We start from the raw sequence: 24,332 nt of genomic DNA on the forward strand, positions 1-24,332 counted from the left end.
GGCCTGGGACTCCGCAGCGCCCCCGGCGGCCTCTGGCGGGACGGCGCCGGCCATCAGGCGGGGTTCACCCCGAGGTCATCTAGTCCAGCCTCAGCCCCACTCAGTGGCCATCCAGTCCCTCCCGAGGACCAAGCACAGGGCAGGGAGGCCGAGGCCTTTCCCGGATAGGGACAGCAGAAGAGCCCCGCTGGGTCAGGCCAGGGAGGGTCCCTCCAGTCCAGCATCCTTTTTGGGTCTTAAAGGCACCACGGGACTGGACTCAGACATTGTTGTCTCTTTGGCTATTTCACAGCTTAGCTCTTGCAAACAGTTCTAGGATCCCTGAAGATTTTAGGGTGATGCCTGTGGAGGGGGGAGGGGAATCGGGAAAGGATTTCTCCAAGAATCCCTGGTAGACCCTACAGTTTGCCTTCTGAAGCTTCTGCTTCCTCCAGGGGGACTGAGATTGGTAGTCTGGAGACCCCTTGCAATTCTGGGATATTTCAAGGCGCCACCTGGACGCTGCCAATCGCTGCCTGAAACCAAACCCCCAGAGGAAGGCAGTGGCTTTATGCCTGCACCTGTCAATCATTAATGTGATCCCATTCTCCTCCCCCCCCCCTTTAAAGGTTAATGAAAAACCAGCAGACGTTCAAGGTTAACTATAAAAATATTTATTTTTAGTAATAAAATGAGCAGCTCCCAAAACCCAGGAGCCCTCCAATTAACTGTTTTCAGACACAACAAGAAGCAACTGATCAAACGCCAAAGGTGGGAAAATCCTTTCCAGAAACATTTTCCATGGAGTTATTTTGCATTCAGTAAAATCCTTTAAACTTTATCATTCTATTCACTATACAGCTCGTAATTAGAACGATTCAAGATACAGACTTGTTTCTCTGCTTCTCAGCTTGGCAACCGCTGAAAATAAACAAGAGCAGCTTTCCTTCATATCATATTTGCCAGAGTAACCACGCCTCCATTTTCCCAGTATAAGCCAGTCCAGTTTATGGCCCCAAAGCTAAACTTCTGTCCGTTATTCAATCCACACGCAGGAGCAGGGAGGTACCCAAAAGATATTTTGGCGTTCCAGAAAAACATTTCACCAACACGCCGTCATCTCTGAACGGGGCCAGCAAACCGTGAAATCCACTTTTGTCAACAGGCAGATGAGTCATTTCAGCAGTGTGTCCCTCCAGCAGTTTTATTTGCGAAAGCTAAAATTAACCAGTTGAAGGGATTTATGATTTGTTTAGCCCAGGGAGGCACGACGAACATGGTGCCAAAGTCACCTTTCCTGAGTTAGGAGCCACAGCTAATCTGCATGCGCACGTTAACATCCCTTGCAAGTGGGACGCTGAAGAACACGCCGTCCCTCCTGCGAGGCGGGCAATTTCCCGGGTGGAGCAAGAACTAGATTATTTTGAAGAGGATCAAAGATTGCGATCTAAAATGATGCTTCTTTGTCAGGAAGAAGATTCATTTAAATGCAGGTGGCACCGCATGTAACATAATAATTTGTCCAAGGATTCCAGAAACAGGTATTCTTTTTAATCTTTAATGACAGTACCAGTCAGTTGACTCCAGTTGTTTACGTGATTCATCCCTCGAAGAAAGAGATGCCACTACTAAAAGGCCCTAAACATCTCCTTGTGTGGCATCGTTTATGCCAAGTTGGAGATGTTCCCTTCTAGCATCTCCATCTCCTGTCCTTCCGTGGCGTTTAACTTGCCAGCTGCAATCCAACTATCAAGTTACTAAATCAGTAACTGGGGAATCATTTTAGAAAGAACAAGATTGCAGAATGTGTTGGCTTTGTTTCCGAGTTTGTTTCCAGTGTTACCATGAAGACTAGAAGGGTATTTCTTCATGAGTGGCATTTGTGACGGTTGACAGTCTGGTCCACCAGTCAGGGGAAAAACACCTTGAGAACCAACGATACACCATGACATCTCTAGTCTGTTCTCTTTCCAGTCACAAATACGTAAAGGGCACCAAGAAGGTGTTCTGTGTGCATGATCTATAAAACAAAGTGCAAATTCCTCCTCCCCCACAAAAAAACATTTTTCAGGTATATATAATTTCAAAACATTAAATGTTCACAATGTCTCTACCTGGGTCGCACCTGTTTAACAGGCAAAATTGCTGTATTATTTCTCTGCAAATCACTCATCTGTTAAATATGCTGTACCTCTAAAATCAAGCATGTCATACTGCAGCCCGCTGCAATTTAAGAATTCCTCAGGGGCAACTGGAGATAAAATGGAAGCTTCCGATTCCAGCAGCACATTTGAGAACAATCCCTACCACTATTATTTTAGAAGAACATGAAAGATCCAAAGGCCCTGTTTAATCTGAGTGTTTTCTAATCATCAAATGGGAAATAAATTTGATTAAGATCCCTTCTAGTTTCGCCAGCTGTTAAAAAGAGAAGAACAAAAACAATTTATTGGCAACAAACTAAAGAGAATTTTACAAGGGCAATACAAATGAATGTTTTGATACCATTCCTCTGTGTTGCTTGCTACCAGCCTAAATCCCAAAGCATTTCCCCCCACTTTATCCATAATGCAACATTGGCCATTGTAGGAGTGAGATGGATTTAGCTGTCTGGAGAACTTCCTATAACTCTGCCAGCACAAGCAGACTCTATCTCAAAGTTTTTTAATGGACTCAGCCTCACTTATTGCATCTGAAGACCTGGGTTCCTAGTCCACGAAAAAATTATTCAGGAATAAATTATGCATAGTCTTTAATGTGCCACGGTGTGATAAAAGTCCTGTTTATTTTTGCTGTAGCACACTATCAGGAATACCCTGCAGGAATTATAGTAAAGAGAGGTCCACACCTCCTGTAATGGTCAAATGTTTAAACTGCAGATCATGAAAGATACTCACTGGCAAATCACTCTAAGGCTAGCCAAGGTCAAATCTGCTTAGCCTGTGGCTCCTTTCCCTGAGATTCTTGCCTCCTGTAACAAAACTGTGCAGAACAGCCAACAGCCAGGAACGCTGGCTGCTCAACCCTATGCTAGAATTGTTTCTGGATGTCCTCCTGTCCCTCTCACAGGATACCTTCCCTGTGTACAAATGGGGTGGTCTGGTAATCTCTACATCCCTCACTTGTGATTCTTATATCAGGGGGAACCTGTCAACATCCTGCCTTAAGCAGTCAACGCTGCCAGCCCAGTTCTCCACCTCACAGGTCCCCAAAGTGTTGGAATTCTGACACAGGGTGCCGGGTACAGCTGGAAAATGGCTGCCACCAGAGGCAGAACCAATCATAAAATGGCTGCCTCAGGAGGCGGAGCCAGCCACAAAACGGATGCTTTCAATCACACAGTGAAGATCTTTGTGCTGTTTTTTTTTTTAATCTGCACAGGGAATCAGATTTCAAGTAGCATTGCTAAAAAAAGCCCAACAAACCCACTCCCTTTCTAAAAAACACTTGGCGTTAGTGGGCTGGCACAGTGTGGGGAACTCCTACCTCTTACCTGGAACTGTGTTTTTGCTGCCATGTTCCACCCAGGGGCCCTGCACCGTGTCCTGCACAAGAGAAAGACTGCCAGTCCTTTCTCTCGGGATAAAAATTTCCTTTCTCTGATGCTCTCTCTTAACCCAAATGGGATTGGACGACTGAGTCTGGGGAACCCTGTTTCACCATAACTTACAGTAACAGATGACTCTGGGATTTCTTTATTGCCCCTGCTTCCGACTCTTGTCAGAGACGATACCAGCTCCCACTTACTGCACTTCAAAAAGTAAAAGTTTATTGTCACACTTCATTGCGCTCCCTTGTCCGCACAGTGGCTGACTTCAGCGCTGCAGTGACCATTGTCGCTCTGGAAGTGAAACCCAGCACACAGTGACCCAGAAGCACCAAAGGCTCAGAAACATCTGCATTCAACCGACGTTTCCAGGGGCTCCCATCTTACAACGTTTCCAGGGGCTCCCATCTACCACCCAGCGTGGGGGTGTCCATCTCATAAGGGCATCCGGGAGGAGCCTCCCCCGGTCATCTTGTCCCCAAAGGGAATTGTCTTGGTGCACCCAGGAGAAGGGCTCTGCTCCCACTGCAGCAACGTCCCCAAACCACAAGCAGCCCAAAGGGGGAAGCCCTCTGAGTGTTCGTGGGCTGCGTCTCGGGTGTGGACTCCGTGGCCCCTCCATCAGGGCAATACTTTTGTCGCCGAAGACCGCCAAGCGGGCCTCCTGCTCTTACACCAGCGTCCCGTTCTTGCTGTCGTATTTCGGCGTGGCCTGGGGGAAGTTGAGGGTGGCGTACTCCGTGGCATTCTGGGACTGCAGGCTCTTCACCTCTTCCGCCGAGCGCTCCCGGACTTTGCTGAAGACCTGGATGTCTGCGTAGTGCACGTTGCTGTCATCACGCTTTGCGGACTTGGGCTTGCTCACGGTGGCGTAAACGGGGAATTCGGACACGTCGTCGTAAACTGGAGCAGCGTCAAATCCCTTCGCATAGGAAAAGAAATATTATAGGGGGGGGTCACTGTCAGCCAGATTGCAGCTCCTCCCGTTAATTAACACACACGTGCCACAATTCAGAGAAATTCTCCGTGAATGACTGTATCTTAAGCGGTGGCAGGGAGCGCTTTCAGGGCACAGCTGACCTATGGTGACCCCACAGGATTTCCAAGGCAGGAGACTTGCCATTGCCTGCCTCTGAGGAGTGACCCTGGACTTCCCCTCCAAGTAATAACCAGAACCAAACCTGCTTAGTTTCTGGATCCAATTAGCGCAGGTAAGGTTGTTGGTCCCCAGCAGGGGCCAGGGCATCCCTCGTCTGAAGCCTCCCCCTCTGTTTTAAGGCTCTAAGAAACCTGGGGGACTTACCAGGTGTGGGGAAGAAACAACCAGGAAGTAAATGCGCCTTCCCTGTATCACTTAAAAGGGACATAGGGACATTGGTGGTGTCAAAGGGTGACACTCTGGTTTTGGGGCAAAACTTTATGGTAAGAAGTGAATTCTACCATAGAGGTTTTGTACAAAAAACAGAGCATTGTCCACAGGAGGTGATGAGAAAGAGCTCTACCTGAGGCCCTGGAAAGATGCTGTTGGTTTGATACAGACTTTAAGACCAATGTCCCAGTTCAGTATAAAACAGCCTCACATGTGCTCAGGTGTACTTAGCTAGGTAGCCTTTAGACGTATTGTCATGTTCCTCCCCCACCCCCACCCCCAGTCCCTTTTGGAAGCTGAAAGCAATGCTTTGGCGGAGGTCATGCACCTGCTTGCTCTCCGTGTTCTGTGGATTTGGCTTGCTGATTCTTGTACCTGTAAAATAAAAAATCAGTACCATTAGGGTTGGATGCAGCAAACTAATACCAGCAATCCTAAACTGGGATGCCCCAGCCCCTGCAGAATCCTGAGAATGCCCATTTCATTTTGAATCAAGATGATTTCCAGGATACCCCTGAAACTGTATGGGGGGGGGGGGCAGCTTCCCATATGCTTAGCTGGAGGAGCCTTCATTTAACGAATGGGCTTCCACCAGAGGGCCCAAGAAGACACTTGTCCTTTGGCATACCAATTGAATCCTAACATTTCATGAAATCCTGATTCTTTGTTCTTTGTTGCCAGGACAGGGGAGGAAAACAGGGAAGAAACATTTCAAACATTTCAAAGGCCACCTAAAAAACAAAACAAAAAAGTCCAACGTCACCCTGAAGTTGTGCCCCCAAAACAAGCTGATAGGAAGAACCCTCAGGCGGACATTTTTGCATAATTAATTGCTCAGCACAGAATGTGGACTTTGTTCTTCACCCTTTTTTAATGTAAATGTAGGCCTTCGGGCGGGCGGTTACCCACACTGGTGCCCTGCCGTGGTTCTTCTCTCTCATGACAACCTCTGCAGATTTTTAACCCCCGGGAAGCCACGCTGGCCCCACACCCCTCATTCCCTTAGGAAAGCCCATGTGTGCTCCTTTGGCAGGGCGGCTTTTCCGTGTGGCATTGACCGGCCTTGGCCCAGTGGCCATGGCAACATCGGAGCAGAAGAATCCCGACAGAGCTTTCTTTTCAAGCACTCCAAGAAACTCGGGAACATTCTGTTTACTTCTGTACAAACTTTCCCTCTGCTGTTGATCAAGGAATGTGTTTCGCAAAGTGGGGCAGCCAGGTAGCCAGTCGGCTTGATTCCCTTGGCCCCTCCCAGCGTGGCTGGAAGAGGAATGTTTTCAGCTTTCTGGAGATAATCTGAGTTCAAACCTTCCTCCACCTGCACGGGGAGATCAGGCCGATCATGACCCACGTCTCTAACCATGGCAAAGAGATCTGGGTCAGGCAGTAGGAACCCTTTGACCCCACCCCTTCCCTCGGTGATCCAAAACATGATAAAAGAGCACCCTTATTGTGCCGTCAGTCTGGCCTCTAATCTGCATTTCTCCCTCCTCCTCTACATGCAGCCAGAAGGGTGACCTTGCACAAGTCACAGTTCTCTTAGAGCTGTTCTGTTAGAGCTTTCTCAGTCCCACCAACCTTGCAGAGTGCACGTTGCGGGGAGAGGAAGGGAAAGGTGTTTGTAAGCAGCTCACAATTGCCTTTCCCTTCCTCTCCCCCCAAAAGACACCCCGTGAGGTAGATGGGGTGAGAGAGCTCTGAGGGAACTGGGACTAGCCCAAGGTCACCCAGCTGGCTGCACGTGGAGGAGGAGCAGGGAATCACCTCCGGGCCTCCGGATTAGACTCTGCCACTCTTTAACCACTGCCCCACGCTGGCTCTCCAGAGCCAGATGTTTCGGGACATCTGAGAAAGAAACCATATTTTGAGGTGCTTCCCAGGGACAACATCAAGCCTCATGCCAGCAACACGCTCCAAACATTTAGCACCACTTTATTTTTTACCTGTCTTTATGTTTTTCCTCTTAAATGGCGAGGACCAGGTCCTGAAACGAAAGAGGCAGAGGGGGGAGTGAATCTGAATCTCCAGCGGCTTTCAAGGAGCCATTTCTGGCGTTCATTCACCACCTACAGCAAGGGTGTCTGCCCCGAGCTGCAGTACATTGGCCCCCTCCTGAGACAACACCCCCCCCCGAAATAAGAATGCTTATCCGGTTTTATTGTTAACGAACTGTATTCACTGTTTTATAGTTTTAACTCGATGTAATTTATCTTACATTGCTCACCACCCCGAGCCAGCTTTCAGGACGGGTGGGGTTAAATCTACGGGCTCAGAGGTGGACATGGGCCCCAGCAGTGAATTGAACTCTTTATAAGGACCCCAGCATGGTCCAAGAAGAACTGAGAGGTACCCAAAATTGAACCAAAGAACCCCGCAGAAAAAACACAGCTAAACAACGTATCTTTCTGCCAGGCCATGCTATTAGTGCAAGGATAGTCAAACTGCGGCCCTCCAGTTGTCCATGGACTACAATTCCCATGAGCGTTCGCTGGCAGGAACTCATGGGAATTGTAGTCCATGGACATCTGGAGGGGCCGCAGTTTGACTACCCCGGGTTTAAAGGGGCAGGATCCTGCTTAGGAGGATGGCCTCTATGGAATTACACCCCACTGAGCTCTCCCCCACCCCAAATACTGCTCTTCCCGGGCTCTGCCTGCTCTGAATTTCCAACCCCAGGTTGGATCCTTCCCCCAGCCTCCTCTTGTGTCTGCGCTGCTCCATCCGTTGGCATTGCAACAAACGCTTCTCCGTTTCTGGACCCTGAAGCTCTAAGGTGCTCCGGGGCTAGCTGCACATTGAAGCCCACTGCACCAATGCTCTTTGGAGCTGCAAATGGAAAAAAAAACCAGCGAGGAGGCGGGGAGAGCCATGCAGAACGGGCGGGGAGGCAGTTGCTAAGCGACCCCTCTAAAAACTCGTTTTTCCATGGAATGAGCTGGAAGCGCCAAGACCTCCTGGGCAGAGAGCCCACAGCGAGTGGCTCCGTGACCTTCTGCAGAAACAAACGCCCGTCTTTCCTCATGGTGCCCCCGGAAGCCCAGGGCTGGCAGCCTGGCCCAGAACGCTGTGCTACAGGCGCACTCCAGCTGGATGGGAGCGTGAGATGAAAGGAGCATCCTCTGTTTGGTGTGGGTGGCTCCCCGCCTCTTCCCCCACCACACTCTGCCTCTTGTAGCCAGAAGAGCCCCAGAACACGGGCGGGTAAAACGCTGCCAAGCTGCAGCTGGCTTGAGGTAACCCTGAAGGGCTTCCAAGGCAAGAGACAAAGAGGTGGTTTGCCCTGACCTGCCTCTGCAGAGCAACCCTGGTCTTCCCCAGTGGTCTCCCCTCCAAGCACTAACCTGGGCTGACCCTGCTTAGCTTCCGAGATCCGGCAAGATCAAGCTAGCCTGGGCTACCAGGTTTCCCTCTTACTTTCAAAGGCCAAAATGAGGGCTTCTCAACCTGGAGGTCGGGACCCCTTTGGGGGGTCGAACGACCCTTTCAGAGGGGTCACGGCAGGGCGGTCAGCTTGGTCGGCGTGGGGGGCCCTGCCACTGTTGCAGCTCCTTCTGCAGGCGCCACACAACAGTCTTGTGGGGTAGATCGAGATAAGCGTGTTTGTCTGTCTGGAGCAGAGGAAAAGAGCGAGATTGGCATGGTGGGACAAGAGGCAGAACTGAACTGAGAAACCCCAGGGGAAAAACAATTTATATACAATCATGAACAGAGTCCATTAGAACGCTTAGCAAGGGCACAGAACCCCCCGTGGCCTCACAGGCTGCACTTTGTGGTCCCCGTATCTGGAAGGGCATCTTCTCACCTCCACATTGCAGACAGGAAACTCTCACGGCAGAAGCGAGAGATCTCCTGAGTCATCACTAGGCCCTGGCAGGAAGCAACAGGAGTGACCCCTGGGCTGTTCCCAGCGTAGGTGGGGATCTGCGGGCTCAACTATTGTATTCCCCATGAAAAACACCTACCCAGCCAGGAGGAGCTCAGAGTGGCATACATGATGCTCTCCTCTTCATTTTATTCTCTCAACCACCTTGCAAGGTAGGTTTGTCTGAGAGTGTGTGACTGACTCAACTGCTCTCCCAGAGAGCTTCATGGAAGCTGTTGGGAAACTGGGGACAAGAGTTCACCCTAGCCAGGAGGATGCTGTGTTCCTTCTATGCACAGGAAGCTGATCCTGGTGGATACCGTAACTCTGCATGCAGGAGGACCTGGGAGGGAAAGGGGGAACAGAATTCTCTCCCAGGGGTACACCTGGCATTTGTTCCTACCCTCTTTGGATCTTGCTTGTTGCTCTTCTCAGACACAGAGTAGGAAGAGACCTCCAGAGAGGTCAGGGGGCGTATTTCCTCCAGGCCAGACTGACCAGGGATTCAGGGTTTGTTTTTTTTGTGGGGGGAAGGCATCATCTGGGCGTGGAATTAAGTCATGTGGGTGGGCAGGTAGTTGTGCGTTTCCTGCATTCTGCAAGGGGTTGGACTAGATGGCCAATGGAGGTCCCTTCCAACTCTATCATTCCCTTGGAGAAAATGGCTGTTTGGGGCTTGGATGCTACGGCATGATTCCCCCTCAGGACCCCTCCAGGCTTCTCTCGGAAAGCTCCAGGAATTTCCCAGCCTGAAGCTGGCAACCAGGTGCACGACCTTCATCCAAGCAATGGGGGACCAAATATTCTCTTTTCTCACTTGGTACAAATGGTGCCTTTCTTTTCCAGCCTTTGGTTTGTAAGCCAGTCTCTCTTGATCGATGTGAACCACTTTGAGAGACGATGGTCTGAAATGCAGGATGTTCATAGTCATCCTACTCAGCAAACAAGGCCAGCTCTCGCTCCCAAGCTGCATTGCACCGGGGAGAGTGCAGAGGGCAGCTGCGAGCAGCCACTCAGGAAAGAAATCAAACACAAATCCCAGAGAATGTATCTTTTGATTCTGCTAGCCCAAGATGCAAGGGGGACAATCATTCCCACCTGTGGAATGTGCCCAACAATTTACCAAATTGCAACAAAGAAGAAGAGGTTGGCTCTGATCAAAACCTCTTTGTGCTCAATTTCTGAACTGCTAACCAAGAGGAAGGCCTGCCCCAAGGAGAAGGGAAAGCTCAAGGCATTGTGAGGTATCAGCATTTAAATTTCTTTGTTCCTCTCTAGGCGGAATTAATCTTCTCTAGGAGGAATTAAAGTCGCTGACCCAAACAGGCATTCAGATTGAGGAGGGCGTCCTTGCGCTTCCTGTGTGCACTGCTAGTCATCCGGATCCCTTGATACAGAGCTCGAAAGCCTTCAAGGAGTTTTGCAAGCAGTTTGCAAAGACTGACCACCTTTCGCTTAAGTGGGGAGCCGTGTTGGACTGAAGCAGAGCTGGAGGAGAAGCTTCTCCCCAGAATCAAACTGGCTGGTGGTCAGGTGCCTCTGGACCCAAACTCCCTTCTAAGGTTTCCTTCCTGATGAGCTTTGGTGAGTCCCAGCTCACTTCTCCACGTCCGTGGAGGGACTCAAACAGGGAGTAGCATTTGAAAGGCATCTGACAAAGTTCATGAAAGTTCATACCTCCCCAACATCTCGTTGGTCTACAAAATGTCTCTGGACTCAAATCTAGCTCCACTACTGCAGACCGATGCAGCTACCGACTGAAATGACGTGAAAGGTAGCTGAAGAAATCCACACACACAAAGAAAAGCTTCTACCCAGAATTAAGTTTTGTTGGTCTTGAAGGTCCCCCTGTTCTGCTGCTTCAGACCGCAACACACACACACACACACACACACACACACACACACACACACACACACACACCCCTGCCCTGAAGGAAGACTGCAAGGGGAGGGGATAAGTCTTGGACTGGGACAGAGAGGCAGGTGTGAATTTCATGCTGGGGGTTTCAAGTGGTAAGAGGATTAGCAGGGACAAACAATGAAGCCAGGTATTGAATCCAGGTCCGGGAGAAGAGGACTTATGAATAGATAAGCCAGGTGCCACCAGAATTTCACCAGAATTTCACTTTCTCATGCATGATTGCATCAATTCTTTCAACAACTCCCCTCCCCCCTCCAGGCAGATCCTGGAAAAGTCCCCTGGAGAAGGGCAGCATACAGAGCAAGCGAGAGAGAATGGGAATTATGTCGGGGCCTGCACTACAAGGAGTGCAGGGCCTTGGCTTTGGCTCATCCGCATGGTTGAAAAGTGGAGGTCATTGTGTGATGCTAGGCCTGTTACCCCTGGCCTAAGCTACCTCACAGGGTTGTTGTGAGGATTAAAAGGCATGTCTGTTCCTCTCTTCCCCCGAAAACCCCACTGGGTCGTCTTAAGCCAGTGGCAACTTGACCGGAGTTTCCACCACCAAACCTTAAGCCAGCAAAACCAAAGCAGTCTCTCGGTCTCCACTAGATGATGCCATTTCTCTCCGGAGAGACATCCAGCCTCCTTGCACTGCAGCCCCAACGCAGAGAATCCTTCCCTCTGCCCCTGGACACGGCACGCTAGCCTCGGCCAGCCAAAAGGGATTAGTTTTGCCCAGCAGAAATTCAAGTCTGGGTTTTCCCCCTGTTAAAAAGGAAGTGGACCAAGCTGGCCCCTGATTCCCCAACAGTGAACACTCCCACTCCCTCCCCAGTAAGGAGAAGCTCTAGGCAGGGGGAGTCAAACTGCGGCCCTCCAGATGTCCACGGACTACAATTCCCATGAGCCCATGGGAATTGTAGTCCATGGACATCTGGAGGGCCGCAGTTTGAAGCTCTTCTCCAGAGGAGGAGAAGCTCTACGCAGCAACAGGGAGGACGGACACAGGCCCAAGGGCTTTAGCGGCGGATTTAGATTTCCTAGCATCTCAGAAACAGAGACGATGGTCCAGATCCCCACGCAGGAGCCCTGCTGGTGCCCCCATGAAATGCATGTGACCAGATCGCTCTGTGGCCTTAGGCCAGCGGCTAGTCTGCAGGACGGGAGTCATAAACGGGCATTTACGGCCTTTCTCTCGTTTTTTTTGACCAGACGTCCGCCAAAGAGTTCAAAGCCAGAGTTCAAACTGGGTGGCTTCAGACCTAACTGGTGAAGAGAAAAAACCTTTTTCGGAGGAGCCTGACGCGCAGAAAGGGGGAAGCACCTGCTGTTCTTCGGAGGGGAGACCAGAGTGAAAGATTCCCCGACCTGGGCGGCCCAGGCTAGGCCAATTTTGCCGGATCGGATCTCGGAAACCAAGCGAGTCCTTGGGTGGGAGCCTGCCGAGGTCTCTTGCATTCTGGATTCCTGGACCATGAGCCATCCTTTGCATTGGAAAAGCGTTTTTGTATCTGAAAGGCTTTCGGGTCTGCTAGCCCACGCTGAGCCGGGCAGGACGCGGCACCGAGTTAAGACTTTCGCTGAGTCTCAGAAGCCAGTGCTGCTTAGGGTTGCCAACTCCAGGTGGGGGATTTGGGGGCGGAGCCTCGGCAGGGCAGGGTTTGGGGGCGGGGAGAGCCCTCCGCTGGCTCCAACACCGAAGTCTCCACCCTCCAGAACGGCCCTTTTCTCCCGGGAAACCGACCTCTGTAATCTGGAGAGGAGTCGTCATTCCCAGTCTCCAGACCCCACCGGGAGGTTGGCAACCCCCGGGCTGGTCTCGGGCGTTTGCCTGCTCTGGCTGCTGCCTTGGCATCCTGGGGCGGGGGGGCGGCGGACACCCTCGCCCTGGGCGCCCTCCCCGGAGCACGGTCCTGCCGCGCTGGGGCCAGGGAGCGGACCGGGGGGCGTGGGGGGCGTAGCGCCGAGCCAGCCTCCCGCCAGCGCCGGTCCAGGGAGGTCCTCCAGCCGCGGGGCTCCGTTCGGCTCCCCCTCCGCAGCAGCCAGCCCCCCGGGCCCCTGCCGGGCACTCACCAGCCTCCCGGGCAGCAGCGGCAGCAGCGGTTGCCCATGGCGCGTCCCTCCGAGCGGCGAGCTCCGCGGGCTGGGACGGGCGCTCGAGTGGCGCTCAGGCGGCCGCCTGCATTTCCTGCTTCCCTGCCCAGCCCCGATCCAAGGGAGCGCCTGCAAGTGTCGGGTTTCCCTCCCTCCCTCCCTCCCTCCCTCCAGCCCAGGCGAGGCAGGCGAGGCAGGCAAGGCAAGGCAAGGCAAGGCAAGGCGCCGGGTGCCATCTGCTGGACAGTCGGCCGGCGCGGCCCCCAAAGAGCCCGCCGCCATCCCCTCCAGCGCCTGAGGATGGGGGAGAGCGTTCGACGTTCATGCTCAGGCACCTCTGAGCTCCTTCATGCCACGTCCTGTTCGTTTAATCGGAATGCCTGCATGGAAAACAGAGGCTCTGCTCCTGAGCCACAGGCCTGGGTCCAAGCAATGTTTCCCCCCCACCTATTAGAACTTCTTGGTTGCTCCTGAGTAACCCTAGGGCCCAAGCACAGGAGCCCCCAGTGTGGTGCGCACGAAAGCCAAGGCACTGTGGACACCTTTTTTAGAAGGCGGGAGGGGCCAGTTGGGGCTTTTGTCCAGCAAGGCTTCTGGTTGGCCCTTGGGGATTTGATTGACTTGGTAGAACTTTAACAAAGTTACTTTGGCATCAGCTGCCACCACAGCAGAAGAATCGTCACTGTGTGGCTAAAAGTAAGTGGTGGCAGCCATTTTGTGTGGTCTCCACCTTCTGCAGCAGCCATGTTGTGGTTCTGCCCCCGTCCCTCCCAAATGCTGTGTCAGAAGTCTGCCATCCTCCAGGCGGGACCTGGGGATCCCCCAGAATTCCAGTTCTTCTCCAGACTTACAGAGATCAGATCCCCTGGAGAAAATGGGTGCTTTTTTTGGGGGGGGGCTCTATGGCCTTGGACCCCACATAGGCTCCAACCCCTAAACCTCCAGGAGTTTTGCAACTTGGATCGGGCATCTGGCAACCCTACCAAAGATGCCAACATGCTCAAAAAAAGTTGGGGACCCCCGCCTTTGCGTGACCTCGCGTGAGGCAAGATGCCTTTGCGAATGTGAAGAGAGCTGGAATCGTGTTTTTATTCCCGAGGGTTTTCTGAGTTTTCTTTGCCCCGTGCCCCAAAAGAAAACAAGCTCCGGGGCGGCAGGACGGCTGCTTCTCCCAGCCCATCTCTGAACATGCGCCGGGCCTGCTTGTTTTCATCTCCGCTGGGGAAAGAGAAAGGCGCTGAAAACACGGCCGGTGCCAAGTTGCTCTTGGCTGCCAGTCCGCATTCCCTTTTCATAACGTGTCTGTGGGCACAAAAGGGAGTCTGGGTGCCTGCCCCTGGGCCTCACAATGCAGAAATCGTGAGCTTGGTGCTTAGCAGGCAAAAATCTGGAGAGCCACGGCTGGCAGCGGGGCCTGGGGCCGGAAGCGGGGCCCTCTCAGGGGGGGGGGAGGACAAGTCTCCGAGGAGGCCAGGGCCCCGCAAAAGCAGAGAGAGTCGGTCTCTGCAATGAGGAGGGGGCTGCTGTGGGGCTGCAGGAGGTTGCCGGCAGCCATAGAGTTGTTGGCCTCCGGGGGGGGGGGACCCGTCTCAGAAGTTGGTCATCCTCCTGGTGGGATCTCAGCACCCCCCAGAATTACAGCTCATCTCCAGACTACAAAGATCAGTTCCCTAAGAGGAAAACGGATGCTTTGGAGAGGGGACTTTCTGGGGCTGCACCCCACTGAGGTGCCTGCCCTCCCCAGGGTCCAGACCCTAATCTCCAGGAGTTTTCCAACCTGGATCTGGCAACCCTACCCCCCGCCCCCCCATCCCCAGGGGAGCTTGGCCACCTACAGCTGCCAACTGGTTCAGACTAAAGCCCCTCAGAGCCACACAGAATGGGAAAAAGAAGTTGGAAGAAGCTTGGAAGAGCAAATTCTGCTAATACCAAAACATTTTAGTGACAACCAATTCTGGAGGGAAAATATTGATTTTGTTGCAGGTACAGGCTTCAGGTTTAAACACTGTCATTGGGGGGGGGGCTAGTTTAAGGTTAGGAACCTATCTCTGTCCCTCCTTTTCCCGATCCAGTATGCTAGTTCCTAAATAAACCTTTACCTACTCTTTAATCAGGTTGTGCACCGTTGCTCTGTGAATTACTCCGCCAACATCAACAAACTACAGATCCCTGAATTTTTCAAGGGGAGCCATGAAAATGATTTCCCAAATATATTTGTTGCAGATTCTGGGCCTATTAAGCAGAACAAATGGGTGTCCTCTTGGCAGTCCTACAGAGACGTCACTGTCCCACCCTGTCCTGACCCCAGTTCAGGCATTGCTGACACATTCTTTAGGACTGAGATTCCCCCCCGGGGCTTCCCCCTTGCCCCGCTGGCTCTTCTTGGCACGTGATCTTCACATCCATGACCTTGGCCCTCCTTTCTTTCCCTGTCCGCGGAGCCTCTATGCTCAGGATGCCATCGTGGGTCACCGTGGCTTTGACCAACAAAGGGTCAGCATCCAATGGGAGGATGTAGGTCCTGGTGAACTCCCGGGAGACGAAGCCGTGCCGGTCAGCTTTCTGCGGGTGTTGAGCCGTCACCTCCAGGAGGTTGTCCACTGTGCGGATGGTGATCTCGTCCGGGGTGAAATGGCAGACGTCGAGGAACACCTGGAATTTGTGGTCATTGAGGGTGACCTCGGAGGCCCCTCGGTCTAGCTGCTTGTTAATCCGAGGCCGGATGTAATAGCCGTGGTACAAAGTGGGAGCGAGGATGTCTCCAGGGGAAATGCCTAAAACAGAGAGGGGGAGAGGTGTGGTTATGCCTTATCTCCAGGCAAGGATCTCAAGGGCCCCCTGAGGGTCAGTATCAAAGCGATGCATCTTTTTGGTGGAGCTGGGTCTGACTGAGCTGGGTCTCACGCAGAAGCTGAAATGGGACTAGCCAATTTCAGCCAGACTTTAGCCACTTCGGGTGAGTTAAAGGTTAGGGGATAAGCAAATGTGATATGATAGATGTGATATGACAGACAAGCAGAAAAAGAAAGGTTCATCATCTCTCTCTGTCTCTCTCTGCATCTCTTGTTTTTTATTTTTTTTAAGCTGCAGGAAATTCTAGCCATTCTACTGTATTAAAATTGCTGCTGTTCCATCCCTGGTGGGCACCCACATCTTCCCCTCTGTGAACAGAGCTGGGTGTGCGTGTGTGTGTCTGTAGGATTCTGAGCAGAAAAGTCAAGCATAGGATACCCCTTTGCAAGATTGGAAAAGCAATTGTAGGATTATAATTTTGAGTGAGCCTCATCAATGGTAAATTCAAGTGGATGGCCGTGTTGGTCTGAAGGAGCACAACAAAGCACCTTTAAGACCAACAAAGATTTATTCAAAGTGTGAATCAATCTTTGTTGGTCTTCAAGGTGCTCTTGGACTCTGATTTTGTTAGTCCGGGGTAAAAGTTGCATCAGTTTCTCCAATCAAAGTTAAGTCTTTGACTTGTTCTCCTTAGAACTGACTTTGAGAAAATGTGTTATCAGATTTAGTTTTTCATTGCACCATAAGCATCCTCAGGCCAGAAAACAAAGATGGAATTGTGCACAATAAAGTATGGTATTTTGCTCTAAACATCATTTATTTGAGGTTGCCTTCGGAGTTCTGAACCGAACGACCTTGCTGCCATCAAGGTGGCCTTCTCCCCACCTTCCTACTTTTGTTCATGAATGGACCCCAGACACTTCTCTCCTCCATCCCCCTCCCCCACCCTTTGATTTGGTCCCCAGGAGGGTGGGAGATGGTCTATGCAAGAAGAAATGGGTTGGATTTGAAAGCTGAATCTTAGATTTCAAATCAAATGTTATATTTAACTGCTGAGTACTTAAACTCTGTTGTAAGCAGACCTCTAGGGAGTGGTGGGGTAGAAATCTTAATCAATCTATCAATCCATCAATTAAATAAACCTTGTGGCCATCTCTTTCCTTTGCTCCTGGAGGGTACTAACGATAACCAGGATTACAACAGCTGCTACCAAAGACACTTAAAGAATCTCTCACTAAACTGAGTTGTACATCTAGCATTCCAGACCTACATCACTCTTCAGAGCAGTCTGATCCAATAAAGGGCAGATTCTTGGGTTTGTGTATCTTTGTTCTCCTGATTGGGACTTCTCCCATGGTTTTTTGCCACAAGGAATAGGGAAAAATTTAGGACTGCATGGCATGTGGATCCCTAATCAGAAGCCATGGAAGAGATCTCCTCTGCATCCAAAAATATATATAATGTTCCCTTGGGAGAATCTGCCCCCCCCCCTCCCTGTAGTCATTCAGATCTTCCTGCTACAGAGGAAGAGAATAAAACTTAGCAATTTGGCTGTTTTCTTCTCTGTCCCATTAGATCTGACATTCTAGCAAAGTGTGAGATGGAAGACCAATGTGCTACTCCAGCTAGTTTGTTTTGCATCTCTAAGCATTAGTGAACTCTGTGCCGGGAGTCTGCGGGCTGCTTCCTTCAACTCCCTCCTTTACGTAGCTTCCAGTTTGCAACAGGGTACAGTCCCCATCCCCCTTCAAGGATCGCTGCCTTGTTGTGGCAAGGGGGCTTGCGTAGTTCAGTGAAGCTATGAGCTATGCCGTGCAGGGCCACCCAAGACGGACAGGTCATAGCTGAGAGCTCTAACAAAAGGTGATCCACTGGAGAAGGCAATGGCAAACCACTCCAGTATCTTTGCCATGAAAACTCTATGGACAGTTCCAATAGGCATAACGATATGACGCTGGAAGATGAGCCCCTCAGGTCGGAAGGTGTCCAATATGCTACTGGGGATGAGCAGACGGCTAGTACGAGTAGTGCCAGAATGAATGAAGCGGCTGGGCCAAAGCCGAAAGGACGCTCAGTTGTGGAAGTAACTGGTGGCGAAAAGACAGTCCGATGCTGTAAAGATTTTTATTCCATAGGAACCTGAAACGTCAGATCCATGAATCAAGGCAAGCTGGACGTGGTTAAACAAGAAATGAGAAGACTGAACATCGACATTTTAGGAATCAGTGAACTAAAATGGACAGGAATGGGTGAATTTAATTCAGATGACCATCAGGTATACTACTGTGGACAAGAATCTCGCAGAAGAAATGGAGTAGCATTCATAATCAATAAGAGAGTAGGAAAAGCAGTCTTGGGATACAATCCCCAAAATGACAGAATGATCTCAGTTCGAATCCAAGGCAAACCATTCAACATCACAGTGATCCAGGTCTACGCCCCAACCACTGCTGCTGAAGAGGATGAAGTTGATCAGTTCTATGAAGCCCTACAACACCTTCTAGAAGCAACGCCCAAAAATGATGTGCTTATCATCATGGGGGATTGGAATGCTAAAGTAGGAAGCCAAAAGATAACCGGGATAACAGGCAAGTTTGGCCTTGGAGTACAAAATGAAGCAGGGCACAGGCTGGTAGAATTTTGTCAAGAGAATACAATGGTCATAGCAAACACTCTTTTCCAGCAACCCAAGAGACGACTCTACACATGGACATCACCAGACGGTCAACACAGAAATCAGATTGACTATGTGCTCTGCAGCCAAAGATGGAAAAGTTCTATCCAGTCAATAAAAACAAGACCAGGAGCTGATTGTGGTTCAGATCATGAGCTTCTTGTTGCAAAATTTAGGCTTAAATTGAAGAAAGTAGGGAAAAGCACTAGGCCACTCAGGTATGAACTAAATCATATCCCTGACGAATACACAGTGGAGGTGACAAATAGATTTAAGGAATTAGATCTGATAGACAGAGTGCCTGAAGAACTATGGACGGAGGTTCGCAACATTGTACAAGAGGTAGCAACTAAAACCATCCCAAAGAAAAAGAAATGCAAGAAATCAAAATGGCTGTCTGAGGAAGCTTTACAAATAGCTAAGGAGAGAAGGGAAGTGAAAGGCAAGGGAGAAAGAGAAAGATACACCCAATTGAATGCAGAATTCCAGAGAAAAGCTAGAAGAGATAAGAATGCCTTCTTAAATGAACAGTGCAAACAAATAGAAGAAAACAATAGAATGGGGAGGACCAGAGATCTTTTCAAGAAAATTGGAGATATGAAGAGAACGTTTCATGCAAAGATGGGTATGATAAGGGACCAAAATGGTAGGGACCTCACAGAAGCAGAAGAGATCAAACAAAGGTGGCAAAATTATACAGAAGAACTATACAAGAGCGAGCTTAACATCCCTGATGACCACAATGGGGTAGTTACTGACCTGGAGCCAGACATCCTGGAATGTGAAGTCAAATGGGCCTTAGGAAGTCTGAGCAACAATAAAGCTAGTGGTAGTGACAGCATTCCAGTTGAACTATTCAAAATCTTAAAGGACGATGCAGTAAAAGTGCTACACTCAATATGCCAGCAAATTTGGAAAACTCAACAATGGCCACAGGATTGGAAAAGGTCAGTTTACATTCCAATTCCAAAGAAGGGCAATGCCAAAGAATGTTCAAACTACCGCACCATCGCACTAATTTCTCATGCTAGCAAAGTTATGCTCAAAATCCTACAAGCTAGGCTCCAGCAATATGTGGACCGAGAACTTCCAGAAGTACAGGCAGGATTTCGAAGAGGCAGAGGAACTAGAGATCAAATTGCCAACATACGCTGGATCATGGAGAAAGCTAGGGAGTACCAGAAGAACGTCTACTTCTGCTTCATTGACTATGCTAAAGCCTTTGATTGTGTGGAGCACAACAAATTGTGGCAAGTTCTTAAAGAGATGGGAATACCAGAGCATCTTATTTGTCTCTTGAGAAATTTATATGCAGGTCAAGAAGCAACAGTGAGAACTGAACATGGAATCACTGACTGGTTCAAAATTGAGAAAGGAGTTCGGCAAGGCTGTATACTGTCGCCTTGCCTATTTAACTTGTATGCAGAGCACATCATGAGAAATGCGGGATTAGAGGAGTCACAAATTGGGATCAAGATTGCAGGGAGAAATATCAACAACCTCAGATATGCAGATGATACCACTCTAATGGCAGAAAGTGAAGAGGAACTAAAGAGCCTGTTGATGCGGGTGAAGGAGGAGAGTGCCAAAGTTGGCTTGAAACTCAACATCAAGAAAACAAAGATCATGGCATCCGGCCCTCTCAAGTCCTGGCAAATAGAAGGGGAAGAAATGGAGATAGTGACAGATTTTATTTTCCTGGGCTCCAAGATCACTGCAGATGGGGACTGCAGCAAAGAAATTAAAAGACGCTTGCTCCTGGGGAGGAAAGCTATGGCAAATCTAGACAGCATCCTAAAAAGCAGAGACATCACCCTGCCAACAAAAGTGCGTTTAGTCAAGGCTATGGTCTTCCCAGTTGCAATGTATGGCTGCGAAAGTTGGACCATAAGGAAGGCCGAGCGTCAAAGAATTGAGGCTTTTGAACTCTGGTGCTGGAGAAGACTCTTGCGAGTCCCTTGGACTGCAAGGCGAACAAACCAGTCAGTCCTAGAGGAGATCAGCCCTGGCTGCTCTTTAGAAGGCCAGATCCTGAAGATGAAACTCAAATATTTTGGCCACCTCATGAGAAGGAAGGACTCCCTGGAGAAGAGCCTAATGCTGGGAGAGATCGAGGGCAAAAGAAGAAGGGGACGACAGAGAATGAGGTGGATGGATGGAGTCACTGAAGCAGTAGGTGCAAACTTAAATGGACTCCGGGGAATGGTAGAGGACAGGAAGGCCTGGAGGATCATTGTCCATGGGGTCGCGATGGGTCGGACACGACTTCGCACATAACAACAACAACAACAGTCCCCATGGCTGAACTGCTGGGGAGAATCCTAGGGGGGAGGGCATTTCTCCCCAGTTTGTTTGTTTTTGGAAGGGAGGGAGGGGCATTTGTTCAGCAGGGCACTCTGATCAACGTCTTCCTGCCTTTTTTTGCAAGACCTGTAGTCTTAGGCAATAATGAAGTACATGAAAACCTCAAATGTGTGCAGTAAGTGTTCATTCCACATCATATGGGACGCTTCTATGAGTGTCCTACGATCTGACTAACAGGCCTCTTAGGGATCTTTTGGGCAGTAAAACCACCCCACAAAACCAGTTTGACCAGGAAAAAACGAGGGAACTACCACTGAAGAGACATTCTCAGTCTCTAGTTGTTTGAGGGTGTCTAGAAACGGCTGACACACCCAGGCAGGCGGACCCATTCCAGATTAAGTCCTGGTTCACGAAGGCAAGAAACAGCAGCGTGAGCAGCCAGCAGGCCGCGGGGGGCCCTGGGACCGGAAGAGAACCCCTAAAAGGGCCGTGGCCAAAGCCAGGTTGAGGACAGCCGCTCTGACCCCTGCGCCATGCTGGCTTTTAATGCATGTGCTGGACTGCTGTCTGACCTTAAGGAAACGCTGCCCTGCTTAAAACCGTCCCACACATAGAAGAGCTGCCCAGCAAGCAATGAGAGGGGGGAGAGTCTTCCCCCACCCCCAATGTGCTCCTTGTCTAGTGTGTGTGTTGGGGGTGGGAGTAGGAAGCTTTCTGCGCCAAGGAATATCCAGTGTGGGACACCCCCCCCCACGCCCCCCATTCGTGGTCTGAATTGGCACAGTCCATTCCACTGCTTGGTCATGGCCTCATTCTCTTGCCTGTATGAATAAGGCACTCACCGGACCACCCCAAGATGAGGGCAGGGAGGGCTCTGCCCCTCACTCAGGGCTTTCCACTCTGTCTCCCGCACCCCCCATGGCTCCTTCTGCCACTCCTGTGTTCCCTTACGCCGGCTGTGGTGCTCCCGCCTTGGCGGTTTTGCAAGGCCCCAAAATATGTGCCACCGTGGCCAGCAGGCTGGCATGAAGAATGAACGCCCTCCGTCCTTTCTTCTGGGCAGAGAGGGCTTCTCCCTTTTCTCCCTCACCCAGCGAGCTGAAGGGCTTCCAGACGCCTTCCGCATTCTTTCGCTGCTAACAATCATTGCCAGCCGCATCGGGGGCTTGTGCAAGCCTCTCCACTGCTAAATGGGGCAGCATTCCTGCCAAGCACCTCCTAAAACTATCTGGGGGACCAGAGGAGGCCTTCCTCCCCCACCGGCCGTACTTTGGCTCACTCACTAGCAGCCTTTTTGCTTGGCCTGCCCCAAAAGGAAATAAGACCCGTTGATCGGCGGCCTCATCCTCCCTTCGGCATTCTCCCTTATTTGGGGGACAGTGTTTAATTGAGAAGACACTAGAGCAGGGGTGGCCAAACGGTCGCTCTCCAGATGTCCAGGGACTACAATTGCCATGAGCCTCTGCCAAATTGGGACTTGGGAGCGCAGTGGTTAAAGAGTCAGGATAGAATCCAGGTCAACTCAGGTTCAGCTCTAGAGATGCCGGCCTCCAGGTGGGGCCTGGGGATCCCCTGGAATCAACACACTTTTCCAGACTACAGGGGTCAGCTTCTCTGGAGAACATGGCTGCTCTGGAGGATGGACTCCGTGGCTTTGATCCCTACTGAGGCCCCATCCCCAAATCTCCAAGAGTTTCCAAACCTGAACCTGGCGGCCCTACTTCCCCATCCCAAGGGGGAACCGTATTCAGCTCTCCCCTCTCCATGGAAGCTAGCTGGGGGACCTCAACCCGGTCGCATACCCTCTGCCTGGCCTACCTCACAAGACTGTTGTGAGGATAAGAGAGGAGAACAATGTAAGGTGTTTTGGGTCCCTACTGGGAAGCAAGGCAGGGTATAAATTAATAAAATAAATACATACTAGAGCAGAGTCGTTGGCCTAGCCTTGCAACCATAAGGATGTCTGGGCCTCCAGAATGGCTGTTCCCCTTCCCTCCCCCTCCCTCCCTTCTCCCTCCCCCCCTCCCTCTTACCTTCTCCAAAGTTCTGGTCATAGATCTTACTGGGGTTAGCAAACTCGTACTCCACACTCATGGGGTGAGCATGAGGCACGGTACGCTCGGCCATGCTTTCTGCAGGGCAACGGACCTTTCGGGGTACCTGTTTCACGCTCTCTGAGCAAAAGCCCCGGCCAGATTTGCAATGTTTTCATGGAGCCGAATTCCGCGGGGAGGAGCGGGTGATGAAATCGGGACCGAAATAGACGGACAGGCCCTGGAACGCCAGCCCTCGGTGAAGGCCCAGAGCTCCCCGCCGCATTCCACCCCAGGCGTCTTCTTCGCTGCTGGAAGGCAGCAGGAGGCAGCTGGTGACAATGCGGCTGCAGCTGTCAGGGGCGTCGGGGGAAGGCCGGTCAGGACGGCCGGACAATGAGCCTCAATGCACGGCATGACAATTGGTCCGTGCGCAATGTCACAACCAAGAAACGAAATGAGGTACAATTGCAAACGCCCCGCGCAGTGGTCATCGCTCATGTCGTTCCAGTCGTATCAACGTTTGCCCCTGCACATTCAGAGCGTTGGCCACTGGATCTCATTTTGTCCCTTGGCTGTTACGTGACACACTGACAAAGTATACCGACACAAGGGCAATTCGCAGGGCGTGTTGGTGATCCTGCTGGGAATTATTGGCACACTCTTATCAAACGGTTGGTTGAGCCTGCACGGATTCACTTGGTGTTTACATTACACACATGCCATACAATATAAAGAAAATCAAAATCCTCTACTGAAGACCCTGCGGTATTGGGATCGTGGTGTTTCCCCCTTATTTATTTTATTTTATTTATTTATTTATATTTATATACCGCCCTCCCCCGAAGGCTCGGGGTGGTTTACAGGGAACAGGAAACAGATACATATAACATGAGGAACACGTGTGACAACACCAACAGTACAACAGTGATAACCTCAACATGATAACAGCAATAACATGAACTGCAAAGCAGCCTCAGCTCAATTCCCGCCGGGACCCAGAGCGCCAGGCAGACTAGTGGCGGCTATAATAGGGGGGGGGGGGGCTGAGGGCCAATTGGAAGCGATGGTCCGGGTCAACCTCAACCAAATGCCTGATGGAGGAGCTCCTTTGTGCAGGCCCTGCGGAACTGTTTAGGTTCCGTCAATGCCCTGATCTCCTCTGGGAGCTCTTATGTGGCTGGTGCACCCTAGCCCAATCTCATCCGGTCCCAGAAGCTAAGCAAGGTTGGACCAAGGTTAATACTTGAATGGGAGCCCTCCAAGAAAATCCAGGGTGGCTCTGCAGAGGCAGGAAATGGCCCGCGGCCCTCCAGATTTCAATGGACTTCAATTCCCACAAGCCCCAGCCAGCAAACGCTGGCAGGGGCTCATGGGACTTGTAGTCCATGGACATCTGGAGGGCTGCAGTTTGACTACCCCTGGGCCATCCAGAGAGCTCTCTTGACTGCACTTTCCCCCTCCACAGTTAAACGTTTTGGGAGATGGGGTCTGTCTTGGACTCCACCATGGCTGTTGCTTACCATTGCAACATAGTACGAGGACAGCTCTTTTGGAATTATTACCACTTGGGACGGTCATCTGACTCCGAGGCAGGGCCAGGACTTGAAGGGTTAAAATGCAGAGTGGCAATTGGGCCTGATCCCCCTGCGCAGCACAGCCTCCCTGCTCAGCCCCCAGCAGAACCCTTCTGAGGATGAAAGAATCCTCCTCCCTTGTTCTTCCGACCCAGTGTCTCCCCCAGGAAAGGAGGGGTCTGCTTTGGGTATAAC

General features: G+C 51.0%; 2 protein-coding genes across 2 annotated transcripts; both read right to left on the minus strand.

Moving 5' to 3' along the window:
- Window positions 1–637: 637 nt before the first annotated feature.
- On the minus strand, window positions 638–12,886 carry C12H11orf52 (chromosome 12 C11orf52 homolog). Its single transcript, XM_077305500.1, has 4 exons — window positions 12,736–12,886; window positions 6,839–6,879; window positions 5,224–5,270; window positions 638–4,448 (listed from the first exon to the last, which is right to left on the minus strand). The coding sequence occupies exons 1-4, from the start codon at window positions 12,771–12,773 to the stop codon at window positions 4,197–4,199; spliced, it is 378 nt and encodes a 125-aa protein (XP_077161615.1). The 5' UTR covers window positions 12,774–12,886; the 3' UTR covers window positions 638–4,196.
- Window positions 12,887–14,673: 1,787 nt separating this feature from the next.
- Window positions 14,674–22,850, minus strand: HSPB2 (heat shock protein family B (small) member 2). The gene is made up of 2 exons (XM_077306365.1): window positions 22,561–22,850; window positions 14,674–15,530 (listed from the first exon to the last, which is right to left on the minus strand). Exons 1-2 carry the CDS (start codon window positions 22,652–22,654, stop codon window positions 15,088–15,090), a joined length of 537 nt encoding a protein of 178 aa, XP_077162480.1. The 5' UTR covers window positions 22,655–22,850; the 3' UTR covers window positions 14,674–15,087.
- Window positions 22,851–24,332: the final 1,482 nt, after the last annotated feature.

The sequence above is a fragment of the Paroedura picta genome, chromosome 12 (assembly GCF_049243985.1).
Source record: "Paroedura picta isolate Pp20150507F chromosome 12, Ppicta_v3.0, whole genome shotgun sequence".
Classification (NCBI taxonomy): domain Eukaryota; kingdom Metazoa; phylum Chordata; class Lepidosauria; order Squamata; family Gekkonidae; genus Paroedura; species Paroedura picta.